This window comes from Dasypus novemcinctus, chromosome 21 (assembly GCF_030445035.2).
Source record: "Dasypus novemcinctus isolate mDasNov1 chromosome 21, mDasNov1.1.hap2, whole genome shotgun sequence".
Classification (NCBI taxonomy): domain Eukaryota; kingdom Metazoa; phylum Chordata; class Mammalia; order Cingulata; family Dasypodidae; genus Dasypus; species Dasypus novemcinctus.
In genome coordinates this window covers 84,911,974-84,932,637 of record NC_080693.1, presented here as the reverse complement: position 1 = coordinate 84,932,637, position 20,664 = coordinate 84,911,974, and the positions used below count along the sequence as shown (strand labels likewise).

General features: G+C 60.5%; 1 protein-coding gene and 1 long non-coding RNA gene across 3 annotated transcripts in view; one reads left to right on the top strand and one right to left on the bottom strand.

Moving 5' to 3' along the window:
* Positions 1 to 20,664, bottom strand: part of RPTOR (regulatory associated protein of MTOR complex 1) — a 434,359-nt gene that overhangs the window by 93,094 nt on the left and 320,601 nt on the right. For both annotated transcript variants that reach the window (XM_058284855.1, XM_058284854.2), the window contains exons 11-12: positions 8,001 to 8,076; positions 1,289 to 1,390 (exon numbers count right to left, since the gene is read on the bottom strand). In XM_058284855.1, the coding sequence (XP_058140838.1) occupies positions 1,289 to 1,390; positions 8,001 to 8,076 (178 nt within the window). The remainder of the gene's footprint in view (positions 1 to 1,288; positions 1,391 to 8,000; positions 8,077 to 20,664) is intronic.
* Positions 1,385 to 14,042, top strand: LOC131275112 (uncharacterized). The gene is made up of 2 exons (XR_009182567.2): positions 1,385 to 1,764; positions 6,769 to 14,042. It is a non-coding gene; the product is annotated as an uncharacterized lncRNA (long non-coding RNA).

Genomic DNA, 20,664 nt, shown 5'->3' with positions numbered 1-20,664 from the left:
TTTCTCAAATGGCCTCTCAGAAGCGAGCACGTGGCCTCGGGGAGGACGGTGCTGTCCGCACAGTGGGGTTAGCAGCCTGCACAGGGACGCCAGCCCACGCCTGGCAAGGGAGGGAGTGGAGTCCTTGGACAGGTGCAGGACGAGACTCATGTTCCGATGCCACGGGGCAAAGGCAGCTTGCGGGCAGGTGTCCTACCCACCAGCTCTCAGGATTTCATACCCGCTGCGTGGAGAGAGATTGTGCTCTCCACCTGAGAACTGGAAATGGGTGTAACTGCAGAGGCAAGCACGACAACCACAGTTTTCCAGGTTCTGGAGTTATTAGACCTTGAGGTCCACACTGACCAGTGGTTTTCAAACTCTTTTGACATTGAACCCAAGGAAAATACATTGTTACCCACCTCCACAGAAGTGCACATTTGCTGGAAGAGAAGGCTCACGGTCTCTTCCTAATCTCACACCTGCAATGAACTCTAGTAGTTTCCACCCCGCCCTGCCCCGTTCTATCCCATCTCATCTCACTAACCACAAGAGGAGCAGAGCAGGAACCACCAACGGATCTGCCGGCCCACCAGGGGCCACACATGCAGCGCGAGCTGCAGCGACGTTGCCACGTGCAAGGCACCTGCAGCGGCTGTCCAGGTGTACCAGGTGTGCCAGATGTCCTGGACTGGGACATCAAAAGGCTTTAAAAGCCACGGGCCAGCGTGGACATGCCGATGGAGTAACTCACTTTAAGAGACTGGAACACATTTCTTCTGTAACTGGGGGGGTGGGGCACAGGTGAGAAGTGGGCAATCCTACAGCACGTCTGGAAGTTGTGTGCTTCTCATCCAACAGTCAGAACCGCCACGGGAGAGCAGGGGGCGCAGGCCGCGAGCTGCCTTGACACCCGCCGGGGTGCCCACTAGGATGTGGGCATGCCCCTGACCTATCCAGGGATGGATTTACACCTTGTGTTCTTCCAAAGGGAAGGAGGCGGTGATACCACGAGCTGTGCTGGAACGGGGCTCGTCGGCAGCAGCATCTCATCAATCCCTCCCCAGGGTCTAAGCGTGTGCGATGGGGAGGGTGGTGACGGCAGGCCGGGGGGGGGAGGGCGCACCGGAGGCCCTCCAGGAAGCAGATGCCGTGGGCTCCAGTGCGCAGGGCGCGTGACTGTGTGCCGAGTGTGCCAAGGGCCGCCTGCCCAGAGCACGCCGGCAGGAGCAGGGCGAGCCTGCTGTTCCAGACACCGCCCCCCCCCCAGGTGAAGGGCTTCCAGGCCGGCCCAGGGTCGGGGACTCACCTGTAGGACGATGGGAAGCTGCTCCGGGGGGTTCCTGTTCTCCACGCCCATGCTGAGCCACACCTGGAACGCTGTCAGCTGCTCCGCGAAGAAGGGGCTGTGCTGTGGAGGCGCAGGGAGCGGTCAGGCCGGCCTCCTGGGGCCTCGCGCTCCCACCCCAGCCCCCTCACCCACTCGAGGAAGCCTCGGGAGCCCAGAGAAGGTGGCGAGAAGCGGGCAGCGCGCGCCGCTCTGCAGAGCGCGCGGAGCTGCCGACTCCAGCCCTGCACCACGGTGGGGCCTGGGTGCACAGATGGCGCGGGGCGAGGACAGCCAGGCTTCTGGCGGCAGCAACGGCAAGGGCGGTGCTGGAGAACGGCAGCTCCTTGGTCGGGGACCGCGGCGTTTGGGACGCCCTGGACACGCACATGGAGTGGGATGCCCAAGGCCTGGGCGGGAGGGCCCTGAGGAGTGTCCTGCACACAGACGCTTCTAAGGTAGGCGGGTAAGAGGAGCCCACGGCTGGCCTAGCGCACCACGGCGTTTTCCAGGCCAGGGAGAGGAGGTGGCGCCAGCAAAGGCGATGGAGAAGGCCAGGGCGGCGGAGGGAAAGCAGGTGCGTGTGGAGCCTGGCAGCCGCGGAGGGAAGTGCTGCGGGCAGGAGAGCGCCGGGCAGGAGAGCGCCGGCGGGGGCTGGCGAGGCCCAGGTCTCAGCGCACTGCTGGGCTTAGCAATATGGCGGTCACTGGTGGCCGTTAGAACGGGGCAGCAGTGCGGCTACTGTGGCTCGAGGTAGAGCAGGAGACTCAAGTACAGGCAGGGCCTTGAACGAGAAAGTGAGTGACGGACTGGAGCTTGGAGGAGAAAAGGCTTCTGTAGAGGCGAGAGAACAATGGCAGGTTTGTTTAGCACACAGGTGGAACCTGACAATGGAGGAGAGACAGGGAAAGGTCCTGGGGGAGCCTGGGGGGGCCAGGGGGTTGGGCTGGCACCGTGCCTGGTACCCAGAGCAGAGGGAAGGCATGTCCATGGGCCACAGGGCAGGCAAGTGGGCAGGCGGGAGGTGAAGACCTGCAGACATTCTCGAGTGGCTGTTTCTTCAGCGAAGCAAGAAACGCAGGTCTCACCCAGGAGTGGGACGGGCAGTGGAGCCAGGCAGAGTGGAGAGGCTACGGGCGAGGGGGCAGGGGGGCCAGGGGACTGTGGGCAGTCTGTCTTTGGGCAGCCTGTTGTGCTCACAGGCAAGTTCACAGCAGGGCCGGGGTCTACCAGGAACGGCTGAGTATGAGGGTGGGCTCCGGGTGGGCTCAGGGCAGGCTGGGCTGGGTAATGAGTGGGGCCATGAACCCAGTGGGGAACAAGCGCCCAGACTGACCGTGGAGCGGAGAGCAGAGCGAAGGGGAAGGCAGGCCTGAGGCTGACTGCCGGCCGCAGAGGGTGGGGGCGAGGGTGGCCAGTGGGCGTGGACTGCGAGTCAGAGCCAAGGGGGTCAGCCAGAGAGTCCGCAGCGGGGCCCCCAGCTCTGTCTGTGCTCAGCCTGTGCTTACAGTCAGCACGGCCAGGACGAGGACCAGGGCGGGCCATGGCACGAGGGAGGATGGGCGTGGCAAGGAGGTCTGGGAGCGGAAAGGCCGTGGCAGTGGGAGGGCTGCTCAACTGACCAGCCCAGAGTCCTTTTCACTCACCACCTTCCACCAGCCCCAAATAAAGACCCAAGGCCTAAAGCTCTCTCCTTCCCATCCACTGACCACGTCCCCCTACTCTCTTTATTCTTCCGACTCACTTCCTGTTCATCTCCAATGGGAAAAGTCAGCAGGCGCTCCGCAGGGGGCTGGGTGGAAGGAAAGAGGGCAGGGAGGGAGCCCTCCTGCCTGCTCCCCAGAAGGAAAGCGCCCCGTTGAGGCGGCTGAGCCAGGGATCGGGCTCTGGCCCCTAAGGAGCCAGAGCCGTGGGAAGGCTGTCCACTGAGGACACGGTGGCCACCACGGCCGGGGCGCGTGAGATGTCAGCGAGGGCCCCTTGTTGAGGAATTAACGCTCTCGCCAAGTCATCTTAAATGTAAAAGTGAATTGCATTTGGAGGGCAATCTGTGGAGCTGGAATGGCGCTCCCAAAGCAATTTTCCTGTATTTAAATGTGAATTATTCATAAATCGGGTTTAAAAAGAAAATCTAATCATGTGCCCCTCCCCCACACTCGGAGAATAATCAGACTCCCGGAAAAACCGTTAGTCTGCGGGAAGTCAGGTCATTCAGAGAATGAAGCGTCTTCTCCTCTCCTTGCAAATCAGCTCTTAGACTTTCACATGCTGTTCATCGCTGGAGTGCCTGCTCTGTGCAGGAGAAAAGGCAGAACGCCCTGCTCTCCTCGCCAGGAGACCTCCAGCGCTGGCCACGTGTGTGGTGGGGGCGGCCGTGCACCTGCCGCCCGGGGTCAACACTCGAGTACGTGGCAGGAACCCGAGGAAGCCGCGGTCGGCGCCTTCACGGCCAGCTCAGCGCACAGGAGCCCCTTAAGCCCCTCGACGGTGACCCTCCCAAGCTTTCCCCTGTGCACAAAGCTTCCTTCTCCTGGTCCCCTCCCTGCACCAATGAACCCCCAATTCAGAGAGAATGCTGTTTCATCATTCATTAAAAGGTGTCACTTCCACCGCTGGCTTTGGAAAAGTGACATGGGCTAGGCTTTCTGTGTATCTGAAAAGAAGGCTTTAACACAAACTCAGCAATTTATGGGTGAACCATTAGAATAACGAAGAGAATTCAGTAGTGTTACTATACAAAACCACTTGTAAACAACATACACCCAAATAAGGAGAAAACACAAAATGAAATTTAAAAGATACCATTTACAAAAGCATAAACAATAAACGCATAGGAATAAATCTAATAAATCACTACTGAGAACAAATGAAAATCTAAGTACATGAATATATATTCCACGTTCATGGATTAGAAGCCTCAATACTGTAAAGTTGCTGACCTCACAATACACATATATGACAATTGGAATATATAAAGACCCACTAGCAATCAACAAGAAACAACACAAAAGAAAAACGGCAAAAAAAAAACACCCCACCTTAACAAATTTCAAAAGAGAAACACCAAGCATCGCTCAACTCTATCAACAGCCACCATCTCAGCGGAATGCCCTTCCCCAAAGACGCAGACAGACGATGGCAAAGCAGAGGCTGCGACCCTGAGGCGGAGGACGCGGCTGCGAAGGCTCCCCGCAGCCGGTGGGGGTGAGCAGGGCGCACTGCTTTGGACAACGGTCCGGGGGCATCTACGGAACCTGAGCGCGTGCACACCCTGTGTGCAGGGCAGGCTCTGCGTGTGCCAGGAGAGCAGGCCCTCAAACGTCACCTGCCCCTGCAGGTGCGGCCACCACGAGCAGGCCCTCTGGACGAGGCGGCTGCAGGTGAGGCGAGGCCCGCACAGTCAGGGCGGGTCAGATCCTGCTGCCTGGGGTCCCTTATAAGCAAAATGAAGTCAAACGGAGAGAAGGCCGCAGGAAAGAAGGAGCTGCAATCCAATGGCACCCAGAGGACCGGCTGCCGCGCGCTCAGCCACGTGCCAGAGGTGCCCAGGACCAAGCACGGCCGGCAGCTGGCCCCACGGCGCCAGGCTTTGGGGAAGAAGCTTCGCCTTGACGCCGCCTTGACCATGTGGGGCTTGGCCTTCTTCCAGCCTCCATGCTGTGAGCCGGTAAACCCCAACTCTTAAGCCGGACCAAGGCGCGAAATCTGCTTCAACCACAGGGAAGCGGAGCGTACCTGCCGCCCAGAACCCCGACGCGGGGAGTTTCCACCCAGCAGAAGGGTGCACTGCGCCCATCAGCAGCTCCGCCCGGGGGTGAGGGTGAGGTGAAGACTCGCGCCTGGGAGGCAGAATTTAAGGGGAGGCCAGAAAACTCAGTCAAGGTAAATCCAGAAAGAACCGAGTCTCAAGATTTTAAATACAGCGTTTTGCTTCAGGCGCTGACGTGAGGGACCCTGCCCAGCACTGGGCCACACCCTGACCAGTGGCCGCAGACCGGAGACTCAGGACGGCACTGGCTACGGACGGGACTGCGCACCTCAGAGCGTGTGCATGACGTGCTGTACGCTGCAGTAAGAATGTGCCACACCACGCAGCTAGCCTGATGCCGAATAAAAAAGGCAGACCCCAGGCAGCCACGGCCTGAGTCCATCTAAGTAAAAACCCTTTGTGGTGGCCTGGCGGAGAGCTGTGGCCAGAGCACAGAGGGGCTGGGGTGCTGCAAGCGTTCTGGTGCTGGATGTGGTGCCGGTTATGTGAGGGCAAAAATTCATCAGACTGTCCACTTAACGATCTATGCAGTTTTCTGCATGTATTATGCTTCCAAAACAGGTGAAAACCAAATCAGAAAGCTAGTATGCAGTCCACAGCAGTGCCTTCTGCAGTGCTTCCAAATGCAGAATGCTGATGATCACAGTTTAGAGGGGAAGTGTTAGGATGCCTGAGAAAAGATAGGCTGTGAAGGTCCCTGGCCCTGAGACAGGACTTGTTTTAAAAGGGCACATCCAAACAGGAACTGCATCATTCTACAGAGGGGCGTCCAGTTCTCATCTCTTCCAAGGACAGAGGAAAACTGGGCGTGAGAAAGCATCTAGAACAAAAAAGCCCAAACAGCCAGTTTTCAGAGGTCTCCGCAGCCCGCTTCCCGTGCTAGCCCGGGGCCCCAGCCCTGGGTGGAGGAGGTGGGTGTCGTGCGTGGCGTTCGCATTGCTTTCCACGAGGCCTGATGAGTGGGACAAGGCCCCGGGCCTGCGTCTCGGGGTCAGCAGGTGGGAGGCCTGGCGTGGAGAGGCCTGAGGGCCAAGGCCGAGCCGGCGTGCAGCCTCAGACCTGCGAGTGCAAGGCCGCCTGCAACTCACCAGGAAGTGAGCGCAAAGAATCCAGCACAAGACGACGGTGCGTCAGGGGTGGACGGGGGATGGAGGGGCCTACGTGACAGGGCAGGGGTGCTGAAGGTAGCCGTGGGACCAGAGTGGTGCATGGGTGCTCCCCGTAAAACGCTTTCAACCTGTGTAGCTTTAAACACCTTTATAATGAAATGTTAAAAAAAAAAAACGGAGCAAAATAGAGGTAAGCAACATAAGATTTAAAAATAAAGAGAGGGAAGACCTTTTAAAAGCCCCCGAGCCCAGGAATCCCACCGTGGGGCACTTCAAAGTGCCTGGGAGTGAGGAGTTAAAGAACGCACACGCCACACACACACATGCACGTCCACCCATGCCCCCCCCAGGAGGCTAGAAGCAGCCTCGGTTTCCACGCACACTGAGCGTGAAAATGCCTGCAGTGCCCTTAGCCTTCCCCAGACGAGGCTGCCCGGGCCTCTGTGAGCAGCGGTCCTTGTGGGACAGGCCAAGGGTCATGCCCTCACGTGGCAGGGCCACACGCCAGGCCCTGTCCTATTAATTCCCCAGTCCTTGCGATGCCCCATGAACTGGATGCGGTTCTAACGCCCTTTTATTTTTAGGGGATTGAATCCAGGACCTTGTACGTGTGAAGCCAGCACTCAACCACTGAGCTACACCCACTTCCCTATAACGTCCATTTTAAAGTGAGGAAATCAGGAAGCAGATGTGACTCAAGTGACTGAGCTCCCGCCCACCACATGGGAGGTCCTGGGTTCAGTTCCCGGTGCCTCCTGGAAAGACGAGAAAGACAGTGAGCTGTCGCAACAGGCAGGTGTGGCGAAATGACGCAACAAGATGATGCAACAAGAAGAGGAAAGACAATGAGAGACACCAAACCAGGGAGCTGAGGTGGCTCAGGTGACTGAGTCCCTCTCTCTCACATGGGACGTCCCAGGTTTGGTTCCTGGTGCCTCCTAAAGAGAAGACAAGCAGACACAGAGCACACAGCGCGTGCAAATGAGCAGGGGGAGTAAATAAATAGTCTTAAAAAAAAAAGTGAGGAAATCGGGGCACAGGGCGCCTGCATAACGTGCCATGGTCGCGCAGCAGGGTGCGGCAATGTGGCCAAGTCTGACACGACAGCCCTGAGGCTTTGTCCGGGCTTGGTTTTGCCTCTAGAACTGCTGCTCGTGCTGCCCCTCGTCCAGGGGTGCCCGCTTCTTCCCGGGAACCCCACTCATCCTCAAGGCCTCAGAACCCTCGTGGGCCCCTCCACAGCCGGCGCACAGCCCCGGCTCGGGTCATGCGCTGCAATGGCCTGCCTGGGAATCTCCTGCACGGAGGGGCTGCGCTGCTTCCCTCACACCCCACCTCGGGGCCCGCACAAAGCCAACACTCAGCAAAGGGCTCCTGAGCTAGAACAGAAGCTGCCCGGGCAGAGGCGCGCGGAGCTGCTGCTGGTGGGAGCCGAGAGCGCCCTCCAGGTGGAGTTACACCCCCGAGCAGGTGCTGAACGCGACCCCGTCGCCCGGGGGAGTGGCCAGGGGCCCCGATGTCCCTTTTCGGCTCAGCATCAGATCCCCAGGTTTCTAGTTGTGGGTCACTCTGCGACAAGTCTCGGGAACCTTTAATTCTGTGCACCCGGTTAAAAGGCTTGTATGGATAACCCCGACCCCTCTCCTGGGGGTAAGAAGTTTGCACTGAGGAAAGCAGATTCACAGCAGCAACACCGTAGGCCTGTCACAACCCTCACGGCTGCCTGGTCAGTCCCACGGCTTGCCCACGGCTGCGGGCAGTAGACTGTAGCCTGCAGAGCCAGGAGCCCCACGCAGACGCCCTCCCGAGGACTCACCCTAAACGCGGTGCCTTCCTCGATGATCGTCGGCAGCTGGGAGAGACAGATGTCCACGGCAAGGTCCCAGGCTTGCCTGGGGAGAGAGCGGAGGAACACGGCGCGTCACTCGTCAGCCGCACAGGGCGGAGGGCCGAGCAATGCAGAGCACGCCGCAAGGGGAACGTGTCGGGCGTGGGGGCGGCCCCTGCCTGGGCGGCCAAGGGTGGGGGAGGCCCCGGCGTGCAGGGGGGAGTGACCTGTGGCTGGGACGCTCTGCACAGCCGTCCAGAGCTTATCCACGTGGCACCCCAGGAGCCACCAGGAGGGAGCCCAGTACCAGCTCTCCCTGCTCTGGGGCTTGCATGAACCACTGTATGCTTACATTTCTTTCTCTTTAAAATGAAAAAAAAAAGTTGGGGAAAATAAAGGACCCTCCCCAGTTTCTGCTGCAGTTACTGAAAGAACAGAGGCACTTCCTGAGCAAACGGGAGCAGATTCTGCGTGGAGCACTGAGGCGCCCTGCGGCGGCTGAGACGGCCAGTGCCATCGTGAGGAGCAGCAGCAGTCGGGCGCGTCGCCTAGATCAGGAAAGGCAGCGGCAGTTGGGGTCTAGGAGCAAAGGGCCAGCCTGTGGTCTCAGGAGCCCCCGATGTAGCCGCGTGAATTCAGCCACCGTCACCGGCTCCTTCTAGCGGCCTCAGGGCCTGGCTCACGCTAGTTTCCCACTCCCACTTCCCCGGTCTCCTCCACCCCAGATCCCCCGGGGCAGGAGCAGCCTCCGGTCCTGGAGAGGAGCCGCACGCAGGCATGCACAGGCCGCCTTGGATGCTGGGCCTGAGCAGCGCTGCGGGCGCGGCAGGCACGACTGCAGGACGACGTGCGCTGCGTCACGAGAGCCGTGGAGCTCTGGGGAAGGGTGCACGGAGCCTGCGTACTCCAGCAGCTCTGAGGCCTGTCTCGGTGGCATCTGCTCTTTCAGGAAACGTCTAACAGTCCCAAACCACAACAGAGACTTGATGCGCTTGGGTTCAAAGCCAGAGAGGTCACAGGTGAAGTTCACAGAGAAGTTCGGTATATTTTCCTCTATGTGCACTTCAGGGTAATTTTTAAAGATATGTAAGTTTTTTATTTTGAACGACTTTTAGACTTACATAAAGGTTGCAAAACTAGGACAGAATTTCCGTACGTGCCTTCTCCAAGCCTCAGTCTCCTTATGTACAAGGTGGAGAGCCACGACCGGGGAGGAACTCGGCGCGATGTCCACCATCTACCGGGCAAGGCCAGCCCTTGGGCACTATCTGTTGCTGCTTCCTAACAACTTGCCCTGTTACTCTGCCAGTGACAACTCCGGCAGGCTGGAAGGGCTGGCCAGGGAGGGGATTAAAACACAGAGAGCGGGAGACAAACAGCCTCTCAGGGCCAGTCAGCGAGCCACGGCCAGCCCCGCTGAGGGACCCGCTTCAGGGAGAAGGCCAGGGCTGCATCCTCGACACCCGTCACGCCCACCCCGGAACAGCCCTGCTCTCCCCGCAGGCCAAGGGCAGCCTCTGAGCCTTCATCGGTCCGGAGCCCCCTTAGGCTTGTCCTCAGCCAGTCGACTGGGGTCCCAGACCTGTGAGCACCTGACCTCCTTCCGGCTGTGAGTGGAGGTCACCGGCCAGCTGCTGGTGAGAACGGGGGGGAGCCCTGGATTGAATTCTCCACGGTGCCTTCTCTCTTTGAGATGCCAGCAAGCTGGCTTGTCTTCAAAGCGTGCCCCAGCACACAGGTGGGGCTGGAGGCCAGCCCCTTGGGCACGCACGGGAGTGAAGGGGTGCGCCCAGGCCTTCCACCTCTGTGGGCCTGCACTCCCTCCGCTGTCTCAGGAGCGCGAGCAGACCCAGGGCGGAGGTGGCTGGGCACTGCCCGTGAGCGCCGCACCTGTGGGACATGGGCAGGCCCTGGCAGCGAGGCGGCAGGGAGTTGTCCGCCCAGCCCTCCCGGGGACTCAGTGAGCTCGATCTTCACCCCGGCTGGGCGCCCACCCTTCCTGCAAAGGACGAGGATGCAGCTGGCTGGAAGTGGCCGCAGGCCGCCCGGGACCCAGGCCCTGCGTCCTCTGCAGCCTCGCCTGGCGCTGGCCCACCTCTTGCCATCCCATCCCCACCTGCCGGTCCTCTGCTGCCACAGTGGTAAGACAAAAGCACTGGCGTCCTAACGGGTAGAAGGAGCTGTGTGGGGCCAACGAGCAGGAGGGGCAGCCCTTCCCTGGCCCTCCGGGGAAGCAGCCCCGGCCAGCGGAGCCCCCCTCTGCAGGGCCAGCCGACGGGCTTTCCGCGGAGGGGACCGGCCGGGAACCAGCCCCTGGCCGCCTCCTACCCCCCCCCACTGATTTCACAACCAGGGTCCCACGTGAAGATGACACCCCCGTGTGGATATCCGAGGGAAGAAATTCTGGAGAGGGAAGACGTGGGGCCAAGGACGAGTGGCAGGAAGATGCATGGTGGGTGGGACGCAGTGGGGGCCAGCGTGGTGCAGTGGCTTCACAAGGCAGCACCCACAGTCCACGGTCGGCGCCACACCCCGGAGGGGCCCCTCACTAAGACCCCTGTGGCCTCTGCAGCTTGTGGCCTCTGTTCACCACAACACTCCTTTTTTTTAAAAAAAAGCTTTATTTATTTATCTATTTATTTCCCACCCCCCAGCTGTCTGCTCTCTGTGTCCATTCGCTGTGTGTTCTTCTGTGTCTGCTTCCATGCTTGTCAGCGGCGCTGGGAATCCATGTCTCTTTCTGTTGCTACATCTTGCTGCGTCAGCTCTCCGTGTGTGCGGCGCCACTCCTGGGCAGGCTGCACTTTTTTTCATGCTGGGTGGCTCTCCTTATGGGGTGCATTCCCTGCGTGTGGGGCTCCCCAACACGGAGACACCCCTGCATGGCAGGGCACTCCTTGCGCGCATAGCACTGTGCATGGGCCAGCTCCACACGGGTCAAGGAGGCCTGGGGTTTGAACCGCGGACCTCCCATGTGGTAGGCGGACGCCCTAACCACTGGGCCAAGTCTGCCTCCAACACATGACACTCCTGACCTCTGGTCCTCCTTGAGGGCTGCTGCCCTCCCCTTGGCGCTGCTCTCCCATCACCACCCCGAGCGTCGGGGCCCCGGGCCCTCTCCCCCGTCTGGCTCCACCAGCTCTTCCTGGGTGCTTTCTTTCTTACTTGGGATTACACCGCCCGCTCTGCTCCAAACAACTTAGAGCTCCTGCGAGCTCCAGGCCACCAGTTCCATGGCAGGACGTGCAGGCATGAGGGAATGGAACCCAACAACCATAAGATCCTGGAGTCTCTGAGCTTGGGGAGTGGCGGGGGGAGCTGGGGCCTCTGTCCCCCTGCCGCACACTTGCATCCATGGTCGGGGCGCCTCCTGGCTGGCCTCAGCATCCACTCTCACCCCTGCACTGCCATCTGCTTCCCGCTTCGCTGTGGTCAAGCCTGGTACACGCTGGCTCTGGTCTACTTTCAAATTTTGTTTCTCACGCCCCACAGCTGCTCTCGCATCCAGCCGCTGCCAGCTGCTGCCCAGCACCAGCACTGCAGGTCCTCAGGAAGTCTGCTGACTGAGTGGAGGAATAAATGAGTGTGACCACTGTGCCCACAGAGCGGCCCGGTGTGGTTTAGGAAAGAGGAGGGAGGGAAAAGCACCCAATAGAAAGCCACCGGACCTGGCCTCCATTTCCTGCTCTGCCACAAGGCAGCTGGCTGGGGGGAGCAACTGGCCCTTTCCAGCCTCAGTCCCCTGCTTGGAGGCCAGAGGGCTGGACACCCGCCCTGACCCTCCCGGGCCTTTGGGCTTGCCCTCTGTGAAATGGGCTGGCAAGCAAAGCCCCATCCTGCGGTCGTCGTGAGGCCAGACGCACAATGAAAAGGCCTTGGCGGAGTTTCCTGCGGAGTCGAGGTCAGGGACAGAGAGCGCTGATCTTCTGCCATTAACAGTCGATGATTCTAAACAGCATTCAAATAATCAGCTCGCTTTCTTCGCGGCCACAGAATAAAGAGCATTCATTCCCGTGGATATAGCACTCTTTGGTTCTAACTTTCCTTTTCTTCCAGAAATATGCTCCTCATGGAAACAAACTGATGATCAGGACTTGGATTTGGTTTCCTAGTACAGCAGTCCCTGCTTCCTGCTGGGTGGCTTCCTGAGAGACTAAAGGAACTCCATATTAGACCAATGAAGCTGCATATCAGCATGTGACAGGGTCAAAATGAGAACTAAAAATGTAAAGATCCAGGAAAAAAAAATTCAGGATGAACTGAAGAACTTTTCCAGTAGTCAAATATGTGAAATCTATTTCATTTTCCCCAGACTGGCCCCCTTTGCCCAAGCATACCTTTCCCCTGCCAATATAATTAAGAGGTAATCAGGAGATAATCAAAACTGTTTCACAGTAAGGGCGATAAATAGCTCCCGTCTGCTCAGTAAGTGGCCAGGCTGCAGGCGAAACGGCTGCTCAGCGATGTCGAGGGAGAGATTGGCTCTTTGTTAAGGCAGAAGCAGAGTCAATTATTGCAATTAAACTCTATCAAGATGCCTTGAATTTAATCAAATAAAAAGTTTTATTTCAGGAGTTAGAAGAAAAGTGGATACACATGAGGGAGAGGGGCTTTGGAGACGTGGGTCGGCGAAGTCCAGCTCAGGGCCGTGGGGGCCTCCCTAGGGCCCCTGCTCAACCACACGGCACAGGAAGAACTACGGCCCAGCAACACGCCACTTAGCAAGGCCCTGGCTGGTGTTTCGTACAAAGTTAGAAGAGCTGGGCTGTGCCGGAGAGGCCTTCTCTTGTCTGTTCCACTAACGTCTTTGGTGACCTTTCCAGGAGCAAACCCCAAACCCAGCAGAGCCGTGGTCGCGACTCCTGAGGAGCGGGGCCACGCTCAGGGCCACCCAGGTCCAGCCACGCTGGGGGCCGGGGGGGCCGGGGGGGCCGACACACGTGGCAGGTGGAGAACCAGGGCCGACGGGTTTGCTTTTATTTGCACACAAAGGCTCGGCGAGCATTCCCAAACGAAGCGAGCCCAGGGAGAGGGGAGCAGGGCGGGGCGGCGCTCAGGGTCGCGGACGGAAAGGCGTTGCTCTCCAAGTGATGGACACCGGACGTGCTTGCTGCGCCAGGGAGGGCAGCAAGAAGCCCCAGGAGGCGGTGTGGCGGGCTGCTGCTGAGGCTGTGCCGGAGCGGAGGCCGAGCACGGCCGACAAGCAGCACCGAGGCTGCGCTCCGCGGCTGGGGAGGGCCCGGACCAGCCTCGTCCCCCTCGCGTACTCGAAAGGAAAGCGTCAGATCAGATGGCCCCAGAGGCCCCAGGGAACCCAGAGCTCCCTGGCAACTCTTGTAGCCGCAGACTCCATGAACGTTTTATCAGCTGGCTAAAAGCGGTTGCATTTTCTAGGATAAAGTCAACATGAACTTGGAGTCTTAATTTGGGATTCTCAGCTAAGCAGAAGTGGGAAAGCGCGTCCGACAGGAGCCGGGAGAGTTCTGGCACAGGCGGGAGCAGCAGTTAGGAGGAGCCAAGGTGTCTGGATTAGCACCTCCCACAGCCTGGGATGAGAGCTGAGCAGCCTGGGGGAGAGCTGGGCGCAGCCCGTCGGCAGCAGGCGCTGCCTGGCAGCGGGGGCAGCGGGCCTTCCAAGCCCAGCTGAGTCACTCACGGCAGGAGCCCTGGTCTTCAGGAACCGGGCGGAGGCACAGCCCCCTGGGAGCGGCCGGCTCAGGAGGCCTCGCCAGGGAGCACAGGCTTCTCCGCACGGCCGGGAAGGGGCGCCGAGGCTGTGGGCGCCAAGAGCCGCCAGGCCTCAGGACCTGCTGAGCGGAGCCCAGGAGACGGCTCCCCGAGGGCTTGGCACCGGGAGCTAAGCAGAGCGGCATGTCTGGCCACTAGGTCCCCGCCTGAGGCAAGGTGTAAATGTGTATTACTTTGTGCTTTAACCTCAATTTTTGTTAGACTTTTTTCCCTTTGTCCTCCTGCTAAAAATTCAATCTCTCCATCACCAGGCAAGGAATATAATAACTAGACTTTAAATTATTTATTCCGAGTGCTCTTTGCTTCCTGGCTTTCCTGTGCGTTCCCTGGGGATGCACACACTTTGGTCTATTTATGAGGGCAGGGAGCCCTCGGCCCCGCTGTGAGCATCTCATCAGTCAGGGCGGCAGCGCGCTCCCCAGGCCGCGGCCGATAGCCGGTGCAGCCGAGGCTGCAGCTGGCAAAACCCGCAGAGCCAGGGGGCGTGTGCCCGCTCTTCTCCCGAGCCCCGGGCTGCGCCCGCTCACCTGGCCTCCCTTCCTTCAGGACAGGGGCCGGCACTGGAGCTGGGTGCAGGCCAGGCCGCAGAACGCATTCCCCACCTCTGGAAGAGGCCAGACTGGACACAACTGGAGGCCGTGAGCAGCGCATGCGCAACGCCTCGCCTTCCAGGGCTGGAATGCAGCTTCCAGGGGCAGGGCCTGGCTCCTGGCCCCCGCCACAGCCAAGCCGCAGGGGAGAGAGAAGTCAGCTCCCACGCGGAGGCCAGCGGGCCTTCGGGTCGCCGACCCACGCATGCTCCCACCTCCAGGTGCGGTCTTGCCGTAACAAGGCCCCCATCTCCCAAGGGGGTTGGTGACCAGCTGCCTGACCCCCGAGGTCCCATGGAGGTGTCAAGTGCCACTGCGCCCTGACTCAGCAGACGACCTCCTGGGTCCCTGTAGTGAGAGAGAGGTTCTGCCCGCTCTCGGTGGCTCTCCCCTCGCGGGATCGACAGCGGCACCGCTGCAGTGGGAGCGGCTCCTCTGCCCACCGCAGTCGAGAACGGTGCCAGGTGGGCCGCCGCGGCCCTGACTTGTTGAGTTCTTGTAAATGGAGACTCTGACCATCGGCCAGGGCTGCCGAAGGACCCCTGTCGGGTCCTGAGTCCACTCTGCCACGCCTGACATCACACGAGGCGGCTCGGCGGCTCGGGACTTCCAGGCGCTTGGAGCACCTTTGTGGCCAGAACACTCCCTTCACTCCTGGTGAGGACTGTCAGGCTGCGACGCCAACGGGACCGTCCCGGGAGAGAGCAGTGAGACGCGTCACAGCGGCAGCGGACGCTGCGTGCTAGTGGGTTCTGTTAGGGGGAGTGCACGTGTAGAAGTCGGGGGGCCTGGGGACGGGAGGCCAGCAGCGCTGAGGCCCACTCTCTGGGAAACGCGCGTGCGTCAGGCCCGTCCCCAGCCAGGCTCCGAGTGGAGCGAGTGGAGCGAGTGGAGCGAGTGGAGTGGCTTCCACACAGCCCCCAGGCCCCTTCTGGCCACCTTCCAGCCCGGCGCCCTGAATGAGCGGCTGGAAATCAGCACAGGCTCGAGAGTGCGCCGCCGTGGGCTTCTCCCGGGAGAGCAGGGCCCTCTGAGTGCCACTCGGCACGGGACCGCATGGACAGCACCGGCTCGAAGGCGCTCCTGAGAGGGCTGGGGAAGAACGCTGACAAACTGGCAAATCGCTCATAATTTGGGGGATCGACTTGCCCCTAAAACAATTCTCTTCAACTTTCCCTATACTTAGTATATCTAAACAGGCCGAGAACCCCAAGTTTCTCAACATGCTTTTTGCGGCAGCGAGAGGAAAGGACCCGGGAGAACGGGGGGGCGAGGGGGGGCTCTGAGGCAGGCACCCTCCTGCCGGCCCAGGAGCCCCGAGGTGACGGGCATGCCCTGTGCCTCTGCCTCCCCGGGGAGCGAGAGCTCGTGCCCTCACCTGTCCTTGCGGCAGCCGCACGGCCCCCGGGTGAGCTTGGGCGAGACCCAGGCCCTGAGCGCTGCCCCCACCGCCCACCGCAAGCCGCAGGAAGGCTGAACCAGGGGCCTCGTGCTGCTCAGGTACCGTGTGTCACAGGGCCCTGCGTCCTGGCTTCTGGTCAACCAGATGGCGTCTCCACCTTATTTCTCCAACGAATATGCTTCTAGAAGTCTAAAGCCGGGTTTTCCATCCGACTCCCAATAAAAGTAGGTTAATGATATAATTTCAGCATTTAACAGGACTAACATTTACTTTCTAGCTCCAGATTCATGCTGGCATCATCGTTATGAAAACTATCCTAACAGAGCATGTGTCACGAGCACGTGACTGTCCTCCTGTAAATCACGTCACCACTGATTCTGACAAGAGGATGACTTCGTTGTCTTTATTTGGCGCTTCCAGAAGCCTAGAGTCAAGAAGTCACGACTTCAGGCCTTTCAGAAGATTCCAAACTGGAGACGACCTTCCACGTGCACAGAGCAAGGCGGGCTCACGGAGAAGAGGGCCCAGCGGGCTCACCCGAGGCACCGGCGGGGCCACAATCGCAGGGCCCCCCACCCCGCGGGCATTCAGGAGGCGCTTCCGGAGGCGAGGCACGTGCGGAGGCACCAGGAGCGAACCCACAGCTTCTGCTCCCACGGCACGCACGGCCTGGCAGAGTTTGCAAGGGGCAGTCTGCGTTGGGCCAAGGGAGAGTTTGGCTTGGACTACAGAATTTTTAAATACTGTATTACAAGCCAACATTTAAAAATCCACAAATTTACACAAAAATTTGAATTTTGGGCTACTCCAACAAACAAGACGATTGGCCACTATAGGCCAACACTGCCCAGTGTTGCAGCGAGACCCTCCAGAACAGTCCCCTGCCTGGGGTGCCGCGTCCCTCCGCTCCGGCCGCCCTGGGAGACCCGGGGCCTCGGGACTGGGGCTGCAGGGGCCGCTCCTCCTTCACTGCTGGGGCAAAGGCTCCCGCCGGGCGGGGCACGGCTGCCCTGTGGACAGCGCCTTGGCGGGTGGCAGGCCCCAGTCATTGCCCTGGGGCCTCCCGCTTCCTGCGCCGCGTCCTGACGCCCCCGCCCCCCATCCGGGCCTGCTGGCTCTGCACTGGCCACCGCAGCCCTCCTGACCCCGCCTGGCCCGTCAGCAAACATGGGCCCGCCCTCGGAGCTGCCTCCTGGACCCCAGGGAGCCCTGAGCCCCCAGCGGTCACGCTCTCCACTCTCGACCCCCAGGGAGTGTGGAACGAGCAGCAGCCTGGGCTGAGGCACTGCTGCTGGGAGGCCTGCGCCCAGAGCCCTCGCTTCTGCCAGGGCAGGAGCCAGCCACGCGTGGTCGGAGCCACTCCGCACCCAGGCCCTCTGCGGGCTGTCATGCCTATGCTCTGTGCCTCACCCAGGACTGCTGCTCACACGACTCCACACTTGAGGATGAGCCACGGTGAGAGGGACGGGTGTTCGCGGGGAGGCCTGCATGGAGGGGCGCATGGCCCGGCTCTTGCTTCTGATGCGCAGCGCCCACAAGCTGCCCTCGCCCGCGGGAGCACTGCCCCTTCCCGGTGCCGGGCAGTGAGGGCTGGGGCTGGGCTCTGGGCCCACTGGGCACCTCTGGGCAGACCACAGCTGCTTCAGGTCACGCTTCCTCACGCGCAGAACGAAGACAGAATGTCGGCGTCACACGGTGCTGGGGCCACGTGACGATGCTGTCACACAGCTGGCAAGGGGCTGCCCCACAGCGCTGTCGGGGAAGCGGCTACCTGGTTGGTGCACCGTCACCAGCTTCTCTGGCTTCAGGCTTTCCTGGCTCTAGACCTGAGCTGCCTGCAGCCCTCTGGCCTCACCCTCCAGCCGGCGCTCCCTCCAGAAGCTGTTCTACTGCATCCTGCCCCGCGTGGCCTCACCCACCAGTGTGTGTGGTCAGTTTGGGTTGAGGGCGGCAGTGGCTACTCAGCCCTCCTGACCCGCAGCCCCTCCTGACAACTGGGGTCAAATCTGTCCCCAAGCCCTGTCAACTGGACCAGAGTGCTCCCCTCTGGGCTGTCCTACGTCACGCGCCACGGCCTTGGCCAGGGGGCCTGGGCCCTGCCTGCTGTGCCCGCCCGCGCTCTCGCCTTGCTCCAGCCACGCGGCCATCCTCCTCTTCTCCCGCTCAGCGCCTGTGGGTCTGCCGCCCGGCTCACCTGGCTACCGCCTTCCTTGCCCTCTGTCGAGGCAGCCCAGTCCTCCCCACCCCTGGGAGGCGGCTCCGGCCCGCTCAGCTCACCGGGGCTCTTTCCTCTGCGCTTCAGGTCTGCTACTTTCTCGCTAGCACGCGGCATGATGGCTCCCTCTCCAGGCTGCAGGGTCCTTGAGGCCTGGGACCACATTTTTGATCTCTGCTATCCCCAAACCCAAAGCTGACTCACGCAGGCTCGCTGCCAGCCAGCCTCACTCATACAGGACCGCCCAGCAGGGGAGAAGGGAAGACGTGCACCCTGCACCGAGCTTACGGGCCAGGATGAATAGAGGGGACCGGGAAGCAGACGGTGACCCCCGGGCTCAGTGTTTGAGGGGCAGTGGGCAGGAGGATGGAGAGTGGGGATGGAAATGCAGCCGGCTGACCATCAGGCCAGGCCTAGCACACATCCGCGGTGTCCTGCCCCCGAGTAAAGCTTGTGTGCTGAAAGTGCTTGCCTTAGAACAGCACGGTGCCAGAGAGGACAGGACTTATTACAGAGAAGAGGGGTTGTAGGGCTGCCCAGGAGGGCTGGGGGCTGCGACTCAGGGGCAGGGGCTCTGGGAGCCCCTAGGAAGGGGTGTGCCACTTGGCCAGGCTGTCGGCGGGTGCCCCGGGGTTTCTCACACTGCCCCGTGCTGTCGCACCTGTGGGCAGTGCCCTATCTGTGCTCAGGACTTGACCCTCGGGCACTTGGTGCGGCTTAATACTTGACGCAGCGGTGCTTACGTTCTTCACGGGGCCCGACTTGCCCAGCGCCTGGCACACGGTGGATGTGCAGCTACTTGTTACATTTTCTGTGCCATTTGGTGTTTCAGTAACGGTAACTGAACTGGATCAAATGCAGGACTGAGACTAACGTATGTGAATTGTTTTTCAATTCAGAATATTATAAGCTCTTTGTACATACATCATTTTAAAAACCATCAAATGAGATCAAATCCAGGTACTAAACCTTAGGGAAATGTACTAGTTACTTTGTTTTCATGTCAAGAAATGCCCAATTATTTCTTCTGTTTGTCTCCAGTTCTGTATTTTTGACAAAAAAAGCCTTAATTCAATTTTTAAAAATAGTTTTTACTATCCCAAAGGCTTAAAAGCAATTACATGTAAATAATATTTTAGCATACATGTAATTAAGTTAGTTACAATTTGGTATTCTTCTTGTCACTTAAGGGCATTTTGTATAATGGTAAAGAGTCTCCATGAACGTAACTTTAGGCTTACGTTCTCCCGAGTGCCTGTATCTTTCTTGCTCTCCCTACTGTTAGGCTCCAGGGTCACCCCTAGTGCTCCCTTTTGGAAGGGCTTTCTGCGAATGCTCTGCTTGCCAGCCTTTCAGGTGTGCTCCTCGGCTCCTCAGCGACGCGCTCACGTGCCCATTGAGCTGGGTCCCAGACAGCTGCAGGCAAAGCGGGCTGGGAGGGGAGGGTGAAGCGGTGGACGTGGAGGGGTGGGGAGGCCGGGCACAAGGCAGGGCCTGGCAGTGCTGCCAGGGAGGGTGTCAGCCCAGGCGGGTCACCCCTGGGCCGGGGCGGAGAAGCAGGCACAGGGTCAGCACGAGGGAAACACCCCGATGACATTCCAGAACAGGAGCAGCCAAGGCCCAGGGGAGCGGAAGGGCCCAAGGCTCTGTGGCTGAGGCCCGAGGCTGGCTGAGGAGGGCACTTGCCCCCGGCCTCACCACGCCTGCGGCTGCCGGCGCTGAGCAGCCGGGCCAGGCCACAGAGCCTTCCTCACGGCGACGGCCCCAGCATGCGCAGCTGCACGGTCCCGCCATGGCGGAGCATTGATACTTGAGCTCCTGCCAGCGGCTTTGAGTGGTTCTCATCCCCTGGCTGAGACGCCGACCACCTGAACCATGAAGTGGTAGAGCCCACCACGACGGATTCGAGAGTCTGGAGGAAGAAGGGCGGGAGTGGAGGTGGTCTTTTCCCTCCCACTTTGCCAGGGGTCGGGAGACTCCCTATGACCCGAAAGCCAGGGCCCCGGACGGGTGGGCACCTTCAACCCAGCTTGGGGGCGATGGGAACGGACTTCCCCCTCACGCTAAGGTCACCCCTCCCTTCCAGTGGGCGGCGGTGTGGACGCCCCAGAGCGCTGGCCCGGGCTGTCCTGGACCGTGGTGGCGCGGGGTGCTGCGGCCTGCTGCGCTCTCGTCTACCCTGCAAACACAGCAGGCCTGAGCGGGCTCTGGTGACGAGCGCTGTGCTCCCTGCTTTCTCTTCTCCAAAGGACGCAACAGAACGGCACGGTGGCAGCCCTGAGGCCCTGCAGGGTCACAGCTGTTCCCCAGCACTGGGAGCAGCTGTCGGACCCTCCTGGGTGGCCTGTCCAGTGACTGACAGATGAGGGGTGAGCACCTGGCCTCCCCTGCAAAGGGCACAGCCCTGAGGGTCACCCCACTCCAAACCCCCCGAGCCTGACCTTTCCCTCTGCCCCACCTGCCCTTTCCCAGGGGCCGACGCCCAGGGCACTCTGACCACGGCCCCATTGCTCTCTGCTGTCTTGGGGTCTGCCTCCACAGAAGCCAACCTGCAACAACCAGCGTTTGCCTCCACTGGGAAAGTGGGGTGTGGCGTGTGGACGGTGGACCAGGAAGGCGAGCCCCCCACTCAAGCCCAGCCCCCAGGGCACACCTCAGCCCAGAAAGAGCCCCGGGGGCACTCACAGAAGTTGGAAC